This window comes from Dendronephthya gigantea, unplaced genomic scaffold (assembly GCF_004324835.1).
Source record: "Dendronephthya gigantea isolate DGI-Jeju-01 unplaced genomic scaffold, DenGig_1.0 000004F, whole genome shotgun sequence".
NCBI lineage: Eukaryota > Metazoa > Cnidaria > Anthozoa > Malacalcyonacea > Nephtheidae > Dendronephthya > Dendronephthya gigantea.
Genome location: NW_021163014.1, coordinates 940,881 through 954,665, shown reverse-complemented (window position 1 = coordinate 954,665; position 13,785 = coordinate 940,881). Strand labels below are relative to the sequence as shown.

Below are 13,785 nucleotides of genomic sequence, written 5' to 3'. Positions count from 1 at the left end.
TTGCTGACGTTCTCATTGAATTACAAACTTTCTGTCTTAGCCAATCAGAACGTTCGTTGATTACCAGTCTACACTCGTTCGCATTTCACGCATGCGCACAAGTACCATGACCATTGAACGTCCACGGTCCACGACATAGAATTTGAGCAACTTTGGATTCCGCTATGTTCTGTCACAATACCCGGGTGTAATAAATCTCCCAGCGGAATTAGTACCCTCGCACGGCGCTTCGCGCCGGCTCGGGGATGACTTTTTTTTCTTATAGTGACTTTTTTTTCTTATAGGGGCTGTTTGTTGGTTGTGTGGCCAGAGGGGCCACACAAGGGTTGTTTGCCCCCAGCGGCACACTGGGCGCACAACACAAAAACGAGGGCAGCAAAAGCCCTCAATGCAATTTACGAACTGCACGTTTGAGAAGTTTAGTGCTTAAACTTCTCAAACGTGCAGTCTAGGCTACCTTGACATATAATCTGTATACCATCATTGAATATTAACTTTCAACATCACGCATTCTATACACAAGCAAAATTAACATTACGGGTTAAAAGGTGATTCAATCAAACAATTAATGAGATATCAGCGTGTGAAAAATGAGCCAATAATGTTTTCAATCTTAATATCGTTCTCAACAATTCGACTACCCGATGAGAAATCACTGTATGTCAACGTAGCCAAATATTGAGAGTGTTATTTTAACTGTTATATGTAAAATTAATATTAAATTTGTTCTGTTTTAAATTGTTATATTTTATTGTAAATACTTTATTTTGTTAAATATAATATGATTTTTACACTGTTTCGGAAATGATGTTGTTGCATTAAGGTCCGGCGAGGGGTCACTGTAATCTCACTTACAGGCAGAGTTGACGCGTGCGCAGACGTTTTTCCGCGGTGTTGCTCTATAGCTTTTTAGAGGCTTTTCGCTTCACTTTTTTTGCCTTATAATTATTATACTGATTAGACGAGTTACCTATGTAGTACAATAGCGAAAATAAATGAAAATGGCAACGCCATGTTGCAGAAAACATATTCAGCAAGTTCAGCAACTCTTAAATTTGGCGTTATGGGGAGAACATTTCAAAATTTTGAATAAACATCTTAAAAACTACTATAAAATGATTTTTTGTAATCAGTACAATTATATCTAACGCAAAATTATTGTACTAAGCAATTAAGTATGTAATAGAACATACTATTTATATGTAATGTTAACAACTCGAGCGGCAGTTTTTTTTATTGTGCTGTATTGTAAATCAATTAAGAAGCGATTCCGAACGTTTCCGAAGGCTAAAAATAGCGGTAAAAAGGAGTGATTTCATTCGTGTTTTCAAATCCATATTTCGAGGGCATGAATAAACACTGCATTATAGAAACTAAGAAAAAAACGTCCAGAGAGTCCTAGAAGTGACATCCGACAAAAACACTGGTAAAAGGTGACTGTTAATAAATTTTTCGTCGCAAACATTTTGTTTATTAAATAAGCAACGACAATAGAGCACTTACATTTCGCATTCGTATCCTAGCACATGCGCAGATATTTACAGATGTGGCGAGCTATAGCTACATAATGAATAAATGATGCGGTATGAGAAAGTTGTAACAGTAATTATTGCATGCGCCCAACAAGTGCTATTTTTGAGTAATGACGATGAGACAATAATTATAGTTTCGGAAAAGTACGGACGAGATGTGCTAGAAAACAAGTTTTTGTATGATTGAAGTTTTGACGAAGAATATTTATGATAATAAATGTCGAATCACTGCGAAAATAAAATCGCAGTCGATGCAGCCGACTAGGACTTAATGACACAAACAGAATAAACTGTTTTATATCAGGACTAAACGACGAGTTAAAATCGCATGTCATTTTGAACCGCCCAACAACATTCCAGGAAGCAGAATCCTTAGCGCGCCTGAAAGATTCTGTCAGCATGTGCAGAAGTACAAAATGTGGCAAAACAGAGTCACCTGCTCCAAATAATGTAATAAATCAGATACATGATCTCGTAAATGAGAAGAAAGCTTCAGAGAAACAAGTAGAAACAATTTCTAATGATGATTCCTCAGAGAACGACAACGCTTAGCAGAGTTCGATGGCCAAGTGCGACACCTAATGTCCACTGACCGACCACGAGCATCCACAGTAGGCAGTAGCACCTATTTCAACCAACGATCCCACTGTTAAGGCTCCCTCAGTCCCTCTACCCAGGATTTCGACGCCATGAAAAGCGAAAGACACTCCACAAAATGCCCCAACACACCGACACGAATTCTGCGTAAGTAACCGATATGCCCGGCGAGACAGCAGAAGACGAAACCTTCGAACAACAGATGGGCAGCCAATCTGCAATACCTGCCAAAGAGTTGGACATGTTGCAAGATATTGCAAGGAAGCAGGTAAGACCAGTTTATCAGTTCTCCCCCAAAAGTCGGTATGTCCCTCCTCCCCAGCCCCCTATCAAAACATCAGTATCCCCTAGCACCACCACCACACCCTGAGAATAATGCTAGGAATTTAAACTCCCAAGGGCCTTCCATATGGGGACACAGGGGTGCCCGCAAGTAACTAGATATTCCCCACCAAATCGATATCATAACAGCTCTTATCCAAACACGTCTTGGCAAACGGGTGAAAATTTCAATGAACATTATTCACCGCATGTCCAACCCAACAAATAAAGTCAGTTCATGCAAACACACCAACCCCCTCGACCCTCTATATCGCCTAGAGATATTAATGTTACCCCTAAATTCCTATTGCCAAATAGATACGAAAATCCATCCATTTCCCCATCAACTATTGTCCTGGATCACTCAAAACAATTCAGTAATGTCTTGATTAATGGTACTGTATCCCTAATCCCTATACAAGTTCTTGTGGATAATGGTGCTGCTGTCACAGTAATCAGTAGAGAATTTTACCATAAAGTTTTAGGTACATCATCACCCCTAGAAAATTGTGAAGTGCTCCGATCGGTCAAAACAGCAAAAGGTGCTCACATACCAATTGAGGGCGTGGTGACCTTTGATCTCACTCTGGGGCATACCAAATATACAGCTGCAGAGCCTATGTAGTGTCCGGTCTTAGCTATTCTACCGTTCTCAATCGCGACTTTCAGACATCAACAAAACCGTGCCATCATCAATATGGGCGCCCATGCGGTGATTATGTGCTTATATTTGCCGATGAAAATTGTCCACCAAGCTTCTTGAACATTAGATGTGGTCAAACCCAAGTGATTGATGCCTATTGCAAAGCTTTCATTCAAAGCTTTCATACCATCTACCTGGTGCAGCATCTCTGGAATATACCCAGACATACAAGGAAATATCTCTTTCTGGTTACTAAATCCAACTGATGAGCTTGTGACAATCTTCCGTAGTGTCACATGAGGACCGTACTACCTTTTATCAATCCCTTGTCAAGCCCAATCCACTAATCTGATTTGACTGATCTGCAAGACCCACCTAGAACACCACCCCCAACAAGCCCAAGTCCGCCTTCAGCCACGCTGTCTGATTTTCCCAACATGACCAACTCCGTGTTGTCTAACCTGAGAAACAAGCCCTCTCAAAACTGCGTATTGAATACTCCGACGTCCTGTCTCATTCAGAGTTTGGGCCGTACAAACATGGTCAAACATAAAATTTATGTCGGGCCTATTCCTCCAATTCGCCAACCTCCATACAGCCCCCCCCCCCACCAAACGACAAGAGATTGAAAACCATGTTCAAGAAATGCTGCAGGAAAACTTGATCCAACATTCCAACAAGCAGTTGTCCTGAACAAGGAAAAACATGGCTCATCCCGCTTCTGTGTTGACTATCGTACACTCAACTCGGGCAGATGATTCTTTAGATGCTCTCTCTGGAGCCAAATACTTCAGTGAACTCGACCTTCGTAGCGGTTATCATTAAGCCGAAATGGCGACGCTTAAATTATAACAACTACATGTTTTCGCTTTAGTTTAAATCTCTGACAATACCATAAAATTATCTATAAATTCTATACTATTATAAATTCTGCAAGCCGTTTCAGAATTTTGGTACGTGAACAACTCCTTATAAGGATATCCTAATCACGAAATAGCCAATAAAATGGCAAATATTGTTACCATAGCAACTAAATCACGGCAAATCGATGAAAAAAAACAATGTGTTGACAGGCGAAGAACGGCATGAAAAATCCTAATAAGTTTTTCGGGTATGTTTTTTTTTATTTTTAATAGTCTTTTAGCCTTTTCTAGAAAGGTTTTTAACACATCTTAGCCATAAGTTGCTTTGGTTTTGTCATTTTGTAGACATTTTTCACAACAGACCGGATGCAAAATTTCGGCATGCTGTAAAACGCTTTTCCGTCAATCTGATTGCTTCATTTACACTGTTAAAAAATAATCGGGTGTGATTCCAAATACCGATGGAAAATAGTATCCTCATCGCGGGCCGCTTTCGCTCGGCAATTGCGCCGACTCGGGGATTAAACTCAGTTAGAATTTAAAAAGTTTAACAGTTTTTGCACAGGAATCAACGCTCCTAGATCCCATTCTTAAGCTAAAGAAGATCCATGCTCCTATTATTCGGCAGAAGTATCATCACGCAATGAAATGCAATCCCTGGGGGAAATTGTAAGAAGAAAGGTATTCATTTGCGTGTATATTGTGCCATTACCTCGAACCAAATCCTCCCATATGTTAAAAGTACGGATATAAGGATTTTACTACACTTACATTACAATATTTTACCATGAAAAATTTCTTGCGCATGATGTAAGAACTATCGATTTATATTAAAGAAATAGAGTGGATGCTATTTGGAAATGCTACAAGAGGACTTTAACCCCCCATTTAAAAATAGCTGTGATCATATCCATGTGAGAGTACTCCGGTTTGACTCATAATCCCGTGGCGGGCGCGGAGCGTCTGCGAGGGTACTAACTCCGCTCGGAGATAAGGGATTACACGCGGAGCCTGGAAGAACATAGCGGAATCCAAAGTTGTCCAATTCTTTGTCATGGACGGTCGACGTTGCGTGGTTTTGTAATTAATGGCTAAGACAAATTAATTGGCTAAGACAGAAAGTTTGTATTTCAACGAAACGGCGTCAGCAATTTAACTGTCATTTCGTAAACCTTAAAAGCGTTTCATGAACTTTGTGCAAAATAAAACGAGAAGAAACAAGATGAAGCGTGACAGATAGCAAAAGAGAAAGAGAAATTATTCATAATCTGCAAGTTTATAAGTGCTTTCAAAAGTCACGTGCTTACTTTATTTATTTCGTGTTTGTTTCGTGGTAAGGATGAGCTTTATAATTTTGTATAATTTTCAGCTTTTAATACCGTTTATCTGTTCAAATTTCAGCCTTGTATAAGTATCAGATTTTTATGCAAACGCATAAGGCTGTGAAAGGCTATATATTACACCTTTGCTTTAGCTTCAAAAAGTGTTTTTATAAGCGTCGACTGCATACAGGATAAAATAACATTTGAGGTGTTTTCTTTGTCTCTGAAGATTTTGTACAATTTTAATCGTTTGAAACTTCGATTTTGAACCCTTACACTTATTTGCTGCCATGGTATAATGCAGCAAAAATGCAAAATTAACGGGCAATGTTTACACTAGCTTTATGATTATTTATGTATTGAATGATAGAAACATTAGCTATAATATGCTCGGTAAAATATATTTGAGCTTTGTGTCATTTCATAATATAAGTTTAGGTCAGGTTAGTTCAGGAAATTGTGTTCTTGGTTTCAAATAGCCATGCAGGGGTTGTTGTAAATTTTTAAGCAGTGAAGCTATTATCGAGAAATATAAATTAATTTAATTAGATAGAAGGAATGTTAAAATGATGTTCCGATTTTAAACAGTCATATATCCATGATTTTTTTAAAAGATACAACTATATTATAACATATCTAACTAATGAAAGTTGTTTCATTCCGATAATTTTACTCGATAAGCAACTATTTTGAATCAAACCGTAGTAACGAGTGCTTTTTTGAGGACACCCGGCATTACTATAATATATCGAAGTTGGCAAATTTTGTATACTTTGTATTACGTGGGGAAATGTATGTTAATGTGTAACTAAATTAGGTACACACCTCCGGCCGTAATATAGAAAAGTAAACAAAATTCGTGAAACTCCCAAGCATATAATTTATTTTCCATCATTTACAACAATTCGCAGCCAAACTTGCATGAGCATTGTACTAATTTTTTAAGCTCTTTCAGAAAATCGCCTTTTTATTGCCGAGGTAAGAAATTAGTCTGAAGCGCAAATCGTCCATTAATGACACCTTTCTTCAGTTGATAACAGCGTAAAATATGTGTAAAATATTTGTGTTAAATAAAGTGTAAAATATTTTTAAATGAAAATTTTTGATCGAAATCAAACTTGCCTGAATGAAAGGAAAGCGAAAGCAAATTTGAATTTATTATGAATGGTAGGGTGAAAATGTGATTTTTGGCTGCCAATTAATAACTCCTTCTTTCTGTCATGTAAAATTTAATCACTGGACCCGATTAATATTTAATGAATTACGGCATGAAGTGACGATTCCGTTTTTTTAGACATCCTATATATTCGGCAGAAGTGAACACCGATCATCAAAAAAACAACAACAATCGATCAAACACGTTACGGTAGGGAATTAAGTTTAAAATTATACCTCTAAGTTAAATTACGCCAAAGAGTACATGTTATTTCATATTAATTTATTGTTTATAATTAAAGATATCTGCAAGGCTTCAATTTTTGTATGTAAGTGTGTTATGAGTAACGTAAGCGACAAATCCTAAAACAATTATTTCATTATTACAGAGATCAGTCGCTATTTACCTTTTCACTGTATTTTTTTGGTTGAAGCCTTCAATTCTTTAAAGCAATATATATAGGAAATTGTGAATGGAACTTAAATGAAAGTTAAATTAAGGCATATAACGATGATAGACGCCACAATTAACTGTCTTCTGAATTAAAATTATTATATCTGCACAATATCATGCTGATTGCATGTCATGATACAAAAGCAAAATTTGGAACGCATCGGCTACCAAATGCGCGAAATACACCAATTTCGAATTCAGTTGCTCAAAATTTTTTTAATCCATATATAGAGCCACAAGTACATTTTTGTTTTTAAATTAATTCACAGTTGAAATAATTGAAGAATATCTGCTCGGTGTCATGAAGGTTCGCGGAATTCGTCTTTTCTTTCTTTTGCATCTGAGCACAGAGACTTCTATTTCTATGATATCAAGCTCCATGTTTAAGTTGGCAGCATCAGGTAAGAATTTTCATCGTCAGTAGTTTTGGTTCATAAAATTAACGTGTGTCTACTCCTCTCAAAACAACGCAACATTTTCAGACAATATAACGAAACATTTTCAGGAAAAAGTTTCATATACTTTTATTGCCTACTTTATTCCTGCCGAATTTTGACACAATTATTCCTTCCCAATTTTACTGTGGTTTAATATTTTATTCTGGTACGTCAAAATAAATCCAATCTTGATTCTGTATTATATATGTATTGACTTTAAGGGCTGGTTTTAATTTAGTCGTAATCGTCAGTAAACAAGCCATCTTCACCAATGCATGTGAAACAGTGCAACTTGAAATTTCTCCCTTTTTTATATATGTATGCAAATTGTCGTTGTCTACTGCAAACACATAGCAATATCCTAATACATCAAACACCTCAACATATGTCCACGGCAATTGCCTATAAATGAAAACCAACCTTAAGATAAGGAAAAAAAGTGGCGAGAGGATTTTGTTCCCAATAAATAACTCATTTTGGTTCTTTTGCCCAATTATTTATATACCAAATAATTTAAATAAGCAATTTTGAGAAACGAATGCAATCATTCTTCACTCATTCTTAATGTAATCAGTAATAGTTCTCTCGTTGATATTTTCATGATATAAATTTCATTTCGCTTCAGGTTACAGCTTGGTTGGTCATGTGATCCACGAATATAGTGCAATGGATGCTTTCCACTGCGCTCAGAAATGCTTGACAAGGCATCCCGCTTGCAAATCGATAAATTTCAATAAAAAAAAACAATCTCATTCCGGCAAGAATTGCGAACTGAACAACGCCGTCAAATCAACATATCCTGAGGAATTTGAACTAATGAGAAACGTGGATTACTATGAGATACTGGAAAAAGTAAGCCATTATCTTGTGAGCCGCTCCCTGTTTTTCACTGTGAGCTGAGAGCTGTGGCGGCAGCTGCCCTTTCTGTCTGTGGTTACGACGTCCCTGGTTACTGTAATAATGAGACACTATTGTGCAATGACACGTTACAATTAGTAACTCGATCCATATATATATAAGGAGCATATAGAGATTGAACAGTCATTCTGGATAGGAACATCATACTGTCATATACTTATAGTACTAGCTAAATAAAGATATATACGAAATATTACATTGGCGACGAGGATGGCTGAAGATGAGCCAGGCACAAACATAAGCGTTCAATCAGTGAACATACCACCGCCGAGCGAGTTTAATCCAGATAGTCTGAAGTTGGCGCAAGTCTTGCTACACGATGGATCACATGGATGGAAGACTTCGAAATGTTTGTAACAGCGAGTGGAATCAAAGACGACACACAGAAACGTGCCTTGTTGCTTTACCAAGCGGGTTCTCGCGTGCGGGAGATTTTTCGTCAGCTGAGCGATACGGGGAACGCGAATGACTATCAAACGGCCAAAGATAAACTACGCGCATATTTCGAGCCTCAGAAAAACCGGCGATACGAAGTGTTTAAATTCCGCCAAGCCAAACAAGAACCAAATGAAACTCTGGATCAGTTTCATACGAGGTTGCGAGTTCTAGCGCAGACCTGTTCTTTCCACGATGCAGACTTTGAGATCGAACAGCAAATAATTATCAGTGGAATCTCATCGCGCATTCGTAAAAAAGCCTTACGTGAGCCTGACTATGATCTAAAACAAATTCTGTTAGATGGTAGGCGTGCGGAACAGAGCGAGTTCCAAGCACGAGATATCGAGTCAAAGGAAGATAAATCGGACAGTATACAACAAGTCCAAGTCAAAACATGTCATAATTGCGGGGGAACATATCCACATCAAGGCCCGTGCCCAGCCAAAGGAAAGGAATGTCGAAAATGCGGCAAATCAAATCATTTCGCGAGAGTTTGTCGTGGCAAACAACAACCAACATCGAAATCTTCATACCCGAGACACAAGCGCAACGACAAGAAGACCAAAACGCCTCTGAACCCAATCCAACAAGCGGAAAGCGATTCGGACAGTACAGAGGACTATCTATACACCATAAACAGTACCAAAAAACCACCTACGGTTCGTGTCAAAATTGGACAGCACAGTTTTGATACTACACTAGATACAGGTGCGTCATTAAACGTAATCGATCGAGCTACCTTTGAACAATTGAACGGAGTACAGCTCAAAGGCACAAATGTTAAAGCATTCGCATATAATGCCCAAACGCCTGTTAAATTCTTGGGGAAATTTGAAGCCCTCATAGAGACACGCAAGCGCGTTACCGTAGCAACCTTTTACGTTGTCAAAACACTAGACAGTGGTAATTTAATCTCAGCTAAAACTGCGCAAGATCTGGGTCTAATCAGTCTCCACATTAACAAACTCTCATCAACTAAGGACAGGAAATTAGATAACATTTTAAAACAACATGCAACTGTTTTCAAGGGTCTGGGAAAATTAAACGATGTAAAAATTAAATTAAACATCGACCAAGAACAACCTCCAAAAATTCAGCCTAACCGACGCATTCCATTTCACATCCGTGATAAGGTAAAAAACGCGTTAGAAGAATTAGAAAAAGACGACGTTATCGAACGAGTGCCTGATAAACAACCCACTCCATGGGTTTCTCCGATTGTGGCCGTGCCCAAAAAGGACGGTGGAGTACGAGTATGCGTAGATATGCGTCAAGCTAATGAAGCAATTAAACGTGTCAGACATCCGATACCTACAGTAGAAGACATTAGCTTAGAGTTAAACGGCGCGAAATATTTTTCAAAGTTGGACTTAGCCCAGGCATACCATCAATTAGAGCTACATGAAGATAGCAGATATATTACAACGTTCAGCACACACGTGGGTCTATTCCGATATAAACGCCTGAATTACGGTACCAACGCGGCTGCCGAGATATTTCAGCATACTCTACAACAGCAATTACAGGGATTAACCGGGGTCAGAAACATTGCTGACGACATTATAATATACGGACAAACTCGAGAAGAGCATGACATTGCTTTAGATAACTGTCTAACACGTCTCCAAGACCGAGGATTTCGACTGAATGAATCTAAATGTCGATTTCTAAGCAACTCCTTAGATTTCTTCGGACAAGTCTTTTCGGAAGCGGGGATTCAGCCAGATCCAAAACGTGTCCACGATTTATTAAACGCACCACGCCCACAGAATGTACATGAAGTGAGAAGCCTTCTCGGGATGGCAAACTATAGCAGTAAGTACATCGCCAACTTTGCTACTATTACTACCCCATTACGTGAACTTACTAAGAAAAACGCGAAGTTCGAATGGAACGACAACCACCAGGAAGCTTTTAATCAATTAACCAGGGCATTAACATCCGCCCAATGCATGGCGTACTTTGACATGCATAAAGATACATTTATCACTGTTGATGCCAGCCCAGTCGGACTGTCTGCGATTCTATCTCAGAGGACACCTGGGCACGATGATGATAAAGTTATATCATATGCCAGTAGAGCTTTAACCGCCGTAGAGACACGCTATTCGCAAACTGAGAAAGAAGCGCTAGCAATCGTATGGGGCGTTGAACATTTCCATTTATACTTATACGGAAAAGAATTCACCCTTATAACCGACCATAAACCACTCGAAGTAATCTACGGTAGTAAATCCGCTAAAGTATCAGCGCGTATCGAACGTTGGATATTACGTTTGCAACCATACATATTCAAAGTTGTGTATAAACCAGGTGCAACGAATCCTGCAGACTACCTGTCACGGCACCCAATTCGGTCAAGCCACAAGCAACAACGACTCACAGAAGAATACGTGAACTTTATAGCTTCCAATAGCATTCCCAAAACCATGACCATAGATGAGGTCATCACCGCTACCAACTCGGATAGAGCGCTACAAGGACTTAGAGCTGCAATCAAACATGATCAATGGAACTGTGATATCGTGAAACCGTATAAACAGATCAAGGACGAACTGACTGTTACGTCACAGGGCCTAGTTCTTCGAGGAACTCGTATTGTCATACCACAGTCTCTGCGACAACGAGCTATTGACATCGCTCATGACACGCACCTCGGGTTATCAAACACTAAGGCGTTGCTGAGAGAAAAGATTTGGTTGATTAAACCTGAGTTTTCCACACCATATTGGCCGCAAGGAAACGCGGAAGCCGAGAGATTCATGCAACCTCTTGGGAAAGCGCTGAAAACAGCACAAATGCAAGGACGGCCTTGGCAGCAAGAGCTTAATCGGTTTTTACTACAGTACCGAACTGCCCCACATTCAACAACTGGTGTCGCTCCTGCAGAGTTATTATTCAATCGAACAGTGAAGGGTAAACTGCCCATCTTAAAGAAACGAAACATACTGAACAAACATAAACAAGCACGTGACAGAGAAGTATCCAAACAACAATACAACAAACAATACGCTGACAACAGACGGAACGCAAAACGTAGTGACATTAAGGTTGGTGACAGTGTATTAGTGCGACAACAACGGAATAACAAACTATCGACAAATTTTAGTAGTGTACCCTATACGGTAATTACAAAAAACAACTCCAGCATTACAGCACGTAATAATAAGGGACACGTCATTACTAGGAATGTTTCACACTTCAAACGAATACCAAATCAACAGAACGTCGCGATCGAAGATGACACTGATGATGAAAGTACCAGTAACAACAACAACCAAAAACAAGTTAGCAACAATCAACCTGAAAGAACTAATAACGAAGACGTTCGCAGATCAAGCCGTGCAAGGAAAGCACCAGAGCGATATGGACACGCCATATCATGGACTTTGCATGTTTGAATTATAGGGACTTTGCATGATAAAACTTCAAAAAGGGAAGTGATGTAATAATGAGACACTATTGTGCAATGACACGTTACAATTAGTAACTCGATCCATATATATATAAGGAGCATATAGAGATTGAACAGTCATTCTGGATAGGAACATCATACTGTCATATACTTATAGTACTAGCTAAATAAAGATATATACGAAATATTACAGTTACTCATATGCAAATACTCATTTCTGCATTGTTGTCATTTTCATATCGGCTGCCGCATTTATAATGACTTCGCAGCTTTTTTTCGCAAGATAATTAATCTCACTGGTCAGTTTGGGCGACTTTACATCAAAAATTGACGCCTTTTTATTGCAGGTGCAAGACAAACGTGATTCAAAGGTCGAAGATTCGTCGAAATACGGTAAGTTACATACTTGGCGCTTTAATACTACATACGTACTTTGCCGAGGGTAAACTTTGCATTTTCCCACATTTTCCCTTAAATTCTCTATGGCGTTTACCTTAGAGAGCTGTGTTCCTTTGTTTTTCTCAAATGTAAAATGTTTCATTTTTGTCCCAATTTCGCAATAATTTCCGAAAACAAAGTTTTCATTTAATTAATCTTGACAGAATAAACATTGTATTCTCTTTCGTCCCGCACATTTTGTCCCGCACTAGAAAGTTTTGTGGAGCCCATGAAATTTCGTGTAACATCAGACTTTACGCGTTTGGTCCATTACACGTTAGAGCGATGATAACCTTTCTGCTGTTTCCATCTGTGAAAATAAGAAAATCACAGCAAAAATTGCAAGTGTAAACGGTGATGGAATGTGACATAAACATTCTATATCTTCTCCAGCCCCCACTTGCCTGCTTAATTGGAAAGAATATAATGGTCATTGCTACTATATCAGTGGTAATGTTACATCATCTTCGTCCACGGCGAGAAAGAGCTGTACTTCACAAGGCGGCGACTTGGCTGTGCCAACAAACGCAGAAGAAAATAGATTCATCTTCAATGAGATAAAAAATCCAAATGCTCGTGACCCATATATTGGTCTGTTCAGAGTTGACGGGGAAAACAAGTTTAAAACTGTCTACGGAGCTGAACCATCCTACAAAAATTGGGGTAGTGGCGAACCGAATGATTACAAGGGAAATGAAGATTGTGTCGCCTTGCGCATCAACGACGGAAAATGGAATGACGTAAATTGTTTCAGTCCCAGGCATTTTGTTTGCGTAATCAACGTCAAATAATACGAAACACTGGCAAAACACTTGAAATACAAATGGGCACGCAAATTCTAACAATGTATTAAAACTTTGTGTTTTGGTATTAAACTGGATAACTAGCGATTTTAGATTATTCAAGATGCAGGTTTTACAAGTTATCTATCCGTCCTGTATTGAGTCATGAAACGTTGTAAAAGTTATTCACAATGTACGTACAGTCTCGTACCAAGGCTCTTTAATAGTAAAATATATAACGTTTCCTTCAGTTATTGTAAAGAGGTCAGCTGAAAAAAGCCGAGTGTGCGGGGTGCTTAGGGTGGTTTCGGCAAAGTTAGCGCCTGGCGGAAAATAATTTCAACATGTAAACATCCAAGTGAATATAATGCAATACAATATAATCATGTGATATAATTACATGAATTAAATTCAGATTTTTACAGGTAGGTGTTATAGGTTGAATAATATTGAACATTAATTTTCATGTT

At 38.6% G+C, this 13,785-nt stretch overlaps 1 protein-coding gene across 1 annotated transcript; it reads left to right on the top strand.

Moving 5' to 3' along the window:
* Nucleotides 1–12,149: 12,149 nt before the first annotated feature.
* On the top strand, nt 12,150–13,526 carry LOC114544457 (mannose-binding protein C-like). Its single transcript, XM_028563096.1, has 3 exons — nt 12,150–12,166; nt 12,400–12,488; nt 12,927–13,526. The coding sequence occupies exons 1-3, from the start codon at nt 12,150–12,152 to the stop codon at nt 13,322–13,324; spliced, it is 504 nt and encodes a 167-aa protein (XP_028418897.1). The 3' UTR covers nt 13,325–13,526.
* Nucleotides 13,527–13,785: the final 259 nt, after the last annotated feature.